The sequence below is a fragment of the Seriola aureovittata genome, chromosome 1 (assembly GCF_021018895.1).
Source record: "Seriola aureovittata isolate HTS-2021-v1 ecotype China chromosome 1, ASM2101889v1, whole genome shotgun sequence".
In the NCBI taxonomy this organism is placed as follows: Eukaryota; Metazoa; Chordata; class Actinopteri; order Carangiformes; family Carangidae; genus Seriola; species Seriola aureovittata.
The window spans coordinates 29,044,606-29,050,605 of record NC_079364.1 but is presented as its reverse complement, the minus strand read 5'-3'; the positions used below and the strand labels follow the sequence as shown (position 1 = coordinate 29,050,605).

The 6,000-nt window shown below is 43.5% G+C and overlaps 1 protein-coding gene across 1 annotated transcript in view; it reads right to left on the bottom strand.

The window, feature by feature from the left end:
• Positions 1–656: 656 nt before the first annotated feature.
• mmp15b (matrix metallopeptidase 15b) overlaps positions 657–6,000 on the bottom strand; it is a 28,201-nt gene continuing 22,857 nt past the window's right edge. The window contains exons 8-10 of the mRNA XM_056375490.1: positions 5,775–5,925; positions 5,055–5,173; positions 657–3,936 (exon numbers count right to left, since the gene is read on the bottom strand). Coding sequence (XP_056231465.1) covers positions 3,425–3,936; positions 5,055–5,173; positions 5,775–5,925 — 782 coding nt within the window. The 3' untranslated portion in view covers positions 657–3,424. The remainder of the gene's footprint in view (positions 3,937–5,054; positions 5,174–5,774; positions 5,926–6,000) is intronic.

Below are 6,000 nucleotides of genomic sequence, written 5' to 3'. Positions count from 1 at the left end.
GTGCCAACAACTGCTGCAGTGATATACACAGACACAATCAGGAGACTTAGAGCTTTCAAACAGCGTACAAAACACACCTAAAAGTAGTGCTACCAAGGCCGAAGCATCCCATGCGTGGGACTGTGTATTTTACAAGGTTCAAACATGTAACGGGGCAGATACACAACCACAAGCGAAGCACTTACAGTGAGCATTCCCACAAAAGGTCTGTCACCTACTGTAAGCTTAAGTTTCCTCTTTGGCCGGCACTGTTGTTGAGCTAGCAGGAGAATTTGGGTCACATGGGCTGTTGCCAGTGGGAGCCATCAAAACCCCCCCCCCCCCCCCCCCCCCCCCCCCCCCCTTCCCACCCCTCCTTATTCCTGAGATCCAAACTTTGCAAGCTTAGGCAGAGAGGAGGTCAGCCTCCCGCCCCCTTCCGTCTTTCCTTGTCTCAGCTGCAGGAAATTGGGTCTCTCCTCGCCCTCCCCGTCCACATCTGTGTAACCTGAGCTGGGCGAGCTGAGACCCCTCTGGTCAAGAGTGGCAGCTTACTTCATGCTACCTCAGATAAGCCTTCCTCCGATTCATATTTCAAGTCACACTCCCAAGTCTTCCACCCCCACACTCTCGCTCACCTCAGCCTGCTTTTTAAACTCAAAACCTTATTTTTATAAAAAAAAAAAAAAAAAAAAACAAGGATGAGAAAAATGTTTTGTTTTCAATTACTGCTAGAATTTTATGAAATCTTCAGATAGGGTCATTCCACAAGTATGTGGGTAAAGCCACCTGACACACACAAAAAAAAAGATTTTAAATAATTGATTTTCAATGTTTAAGCCCATTTACTGCTATTGAAAAATGTAGTAATCATTTTACACCAACCATTTAGCAAAACATGCTGTTTTGTTTATGTATGTTTCCATGGCAACCGGTGGTTTCCATTCATGTCTTTACAGTATAAAAATCAAATTTAAAACTTGTTTGAGTTGTATAATCCATCAAAGTGAACATCAAGTCCGTCAAAGTTACTTAAGTTATTTTTGTGGTTAAACAGTGTGATAACTGATTTTCATACTCTGTTCAAATGAATGGAAACCAACGGCCACCAATGGTAGAAAACATACATACAACAATGTAAAACTCCACGGCAAGCATTTGAAAATGGTTGGCAATGATTTGTGATTGAAGTAGCTTCATGGCATGGCCCCTTTAATCCTTGGCTAGTCATTATGAGAAGTTAAGATGGACATTTTTCTGTGCACGCACTCCTCCTCCATCCTGTCTCTGGTGTTGTGAGATGAAACGGGAGCGGGGAGTGTTTTGATTCTGGGAGTTCAAGGTTTAGTTTAGGGGTCACAGGGGTTAACAGCATTTGCACACACCTGCTGTTTTTTAATGAAGAGGATTAGTCTGCGTTCACATGAGCCCGATCCCACCCTGGTGCTTCACAGTTTCGCTATCTTCATAACAAAATTGTCCTTTAAAAAAAACAAAGAAAAAAACACTAGCAGTAAAAAAAAAGTCTTGTTATGAACTGCATTGCAGTGTAGTTGCTCCCTGCGAATGCTGCGCTGCATTTCTTGGGTTACATCCTATGCTGAAGTTAAAGGCCACAGCTTTGCTTTGTTTCTCACACACACAGATGCAATGAATGCTACCTCTCCTGTGCTATTTCACAGTGAGCTGACTTTTTTTTAAATTAACCATTAGTCTGTCTCCTCTGTAGCACAAATAAAAGCTCTTATTGTTGACAGAAAAACAGAGGCTCTCTGAGAATTAGCCACATAAATGAGCGTTAAAGGAAACAGTCCCCTTTAAAGTCTGTTTACCGTTTCAGCCAAATAGGTCTTTAAATGGTTTCCAAGTATGGAAAGAAAGAAGGTATTGGACCTATTATCTAACTGTGTGGGCACAGGATAAAGAAGGAAAACAAGGTGGTAGCGGCATGAATTTAAAGGATAATTCTAGTGTGTCACAGCTGTGAGTTTTATTTTTGTAGTTTTAGCTATCATTTCTATCTGTTTATCATATTTAAAATGATTGCAGATATCTGTGAACACAGCAGAATGGCGGCAACAAAGCCTGACGAGGCAACAAACACGATCAGTCAGACAATCGGCTAAATTTAAAAGAAGTAATTCAACATTTTGTTTGCTTTTTCACTGAGAGTTAGATGAAGTCTGGCTTTGTTCAAAGCTAAAGAAATCTGTTGAATTATTCCTTTAACCCCTTTTTCCTTTCTTTTAATTTGGATGTCATCCTCGCTCTACACCTGAAACTGTGGGTGCACAACTATGGCGAGTAGTGCAGATCAAAGTGAAGCCTTGAACAAAGTGGAACCCGGTCTGTAGACTGATTTATGTTTGTAACAAACATTTTACTGCCCGTTCCTCATTTACTCTGCCAGATAAATTGGGCTAACCTCGGAGTTGTGACTGATTTCTTTTTAGCAGTATCCTCAGATTCCCACATTCCCAGATCTCTGCAATTAACTTGGTGAGTGCAGTGTTATTATACCCATCAAAATCAATGGCCAAAACCTCAAAAATAACAGGGTTAGTTGTACTAAATTGGACTTATCTTTTACTGTATAACCAAAACGGTGCCTGTATGAACAACAGAGCTCCAACCTTCAGATCTTGACCTTCCAACCATCATCAGACAGAGTCAAAAGGGCTCACACTAGGCCTCCAAACACCTCGTACTGTCAGCTACCGTGAAATATCTGATATGATCAAACCCTGTTTCTCTCTAACTCGTCCCTCAGCCCATGACAAACTGTGCTGCAGAGAGAAGGGAGGAGACAGAACAAGGTGAAGAAGAGGATGATGAAAGGAGGAAGGTACTCTACTAAACCCTACTTGTGTAAGCGGTTCATTTATAAATCCGTTCTGACCCTTTGCATGTCTTTCATTTTGTGGCAACTGTGATAGCATAAGCAGATGTCGAGCTATCGGCGAGGAAAAAGCCCCTACTGAGATTAGGGGAAGGAGGAGGGCGGTCCAAACCCGGCAGAGAGAATAGAGCGGCCTTCCTGGTTTAGAAATAATAATAATAACAACATAAAGTCACACAAAATGAACCAAAACAAAACAACGAGAAAAAAAAATACAATGTGCAAACTTCTCTCATATAAATAGACTACAGTCAACGCATTGTAGAGCACCATGGGAGACAAGAGGAGGTTAGGATGGTGTGTGGATGTGTGTGAGTGTGTGTGTGTGTGTCAGACATGATTTATGCTTGCTTTTAGTGTGTGTGTGTGTGTTTTATCAGTACAGTATTTGCATGGATCTACTACCACATGTACTAAGAATTGCAGAAGCCACTGAGCACAGAGACTTGAGACAGATGGATCACTCGTGGGGGGAGGGGGATTAGAGGAGGCGGGTGTCTAAAGTCCAATTTAAGTTCAAAGTTCAGCGTCTCCTAATGTCAAGGGTCACACCCAGTCCTGCAGCGAGCGCTTGCAGTGCACCAGCAGCCGCGGCGCCCCTTTGCTCTGCAGCGTGTTGATGATGGCGTAGATCAGTCCCAGGATGCACAGCACCAGGACCAGCGGGATGGTTACCATCAGGATGTTCATGGTCCGCTCCTCGCTGTCGTCCACCTTCAGCACCACGTCCACCTCGTTGGTGTCTTCCTCGCGACCCTCGCGGTAGTCGTCATCTTTGTCATCTGATCCTTTTCCCGTGTCCTTGTCTGTCCCGCCTCGATCCGTTCCGTCATTGTCTTTGCCCTTGTCGGCGTCACGTCCGGCATCTGGGTTGAACGGTGGACGGTTCACATCTGGGAATTTGGGTCCCGAGTCTGTGTCCGTGTCTCTGTCCGGGTCCAGGTCCACACTGCAGCCCATGAAGTCTCTCAGGATGGACTTGGGGTAGCCAGGCTCGCTCTTCATGCGGTGGTTGTCAAACTTCCAGTATTTAGAACCCTTGTAGAAGAAGGTGTAAGCTGGAGAAAGAAGCAGAGCAGATGTAAGCAAACACAACCATGTGAAGACAGACAATTTAAATGAACAGTTCAACATTTAAGCTGCTTTCCCATTTTCCCAAACGTTAGAGGAGATTGATACCACCCTCAGATTTGTGCCATTAAGACCAGATGCAACGCACACGTGTTTATCCCTATAGACTAGATCAGGATAAGACTTACGCACATTTTACATGATGTCGTCATCTTTAAGACACATGAACGATGAAATGCACTGTGATTTTCTCAAATTCATGTCAGAAATGTGTAATGCATTAGGGGAAATGTATTGCATTTGTTTTTCTTTAGCCTGCAAACAAATTTTTAAAGTCGCGGTTCAGACAATGGATGACAACCTGAGTGAGGGGAGTGATATCGCAGCAGTACAGCAGTTACTTGGATGAAAACAACAATGACAACAACTTAGAAGATTGAGACACAGACTTCGACCTTCTAAGCTGCTAACTGGCTAGCCGTGGTGGGAGACATGTCGGAGGAGGAGGGGGAAGAGGAGGAGATTTTGGCAGGTAAAAGCCAGTGTCACCGCTAGCCAGAGGTAACTATTCACCTGATGCAACGCCTTTATGAGGGGTTCTTGTAAATCATTACATTAACCCTGGTGTTCATTAACATTTAAAAAAAAAAAATCAATAAACAATGCTTTGGAATGCTTTTCTAGAAGGCGCCTTTGGTTGTAATGGCTTAATCTGGATCCAGCAGCTGGTTATCTTAGCTTAGCATAAAGACTGGGAGCAGGGGGAAACAGTTAGAGCGGCGCTGACCTGGAGTCTCCACTGGTGGCATGAAAGGGCAGCTGGAAACAGTCTCCATACTTTAACTAAGCCAACCAACTGCTGGGTAATTCCACTCTAACTTAGCACAGCAAAGTGAAAAGCACAACACATGCAGGCTCAAATTCACTTCCCAACACACACACACACACACACACACATACACACACACAGATAAACACACCATCCCCTCTCTCATGATGATTGCGTGACCACGCCCTAATTCTTTGTTTCAGTCTGCCCCAGCCCCTCCTTGTCCTTTTTCACACACGCACACTCCCAGAAAGCACTCTTCTTGTCTTAGCTCACCTCCATCATCGCTGAGGAAGGCCCCCTTGGGAGCAGAGGGCACCGACGATCCCCACACGCTGATTGGTTTCGGGTATCCTCTGTCAGCTGAGCGCGACTGCTCGTTGAAACGCCAGTACCTGCAGAAAGCAGCGGAGAGAAGATGGTTGTTACTGTTTATCTGCTGTCTAAACCAGAGCGTGGTGAAGGCCTAGAGTACACAGTGTGTATATATAACAGTAGAGCTTCCAAAGAACATTCAAAGCTGTTGAGTGTAAATGCACTAGAAAACCTGAAGCAACCTCCAGTGTATTTACTTTCCTGTGAGTATTTTCATAAAGAAGCTCCTCTTGTGTTATTTCTTTTCTGCAGCACAGTAAAGGGGGTTCAATATGTTTTGTATCGTCCACAGAACTTTCTAACTTTATTAATAAAGAGCTGCACAAATGCAGATGCTTCTCTCCCTCTTGTATAACTTACTGTAATACTTATAGAGCCATGCTGTAATTAAATTGATAACATAAATCATTACGTAATTTCATTCTACATATGGAATTAAAAGACAGTAACCTCCTGGTGGACAGAAATAAAACTTTAAACTCTTTACACATAATCATTTCAAACTTCAGCACTACAATAAAATAGAAGATATACAGTAAATTTGTAGAAATACATGAGAAGATTGTTTGAATCTAAAATCAGAACTCAATACATGAATTAAAAGGCTGTAGTTGTAGTTACCAGTCTCCTTGAAAGAAGTAAGTGAAGCCGGATGGCTCCCACCAGATGGCTGTGTCTATTCGGTCGTAGGGAATTTCTTGACCATAATCAGTCAGCTCCTGTGGATAGCCAGGCTCCAGGTTAGCCTCCCTGAAAAGCCAGAATCTGTTTCCTGAGGAGAGGAGAGGAGAGGAGAGGAGAGGAGAGGAGAATGTTAACATGTACACTTATTTGAGTCCACACACAC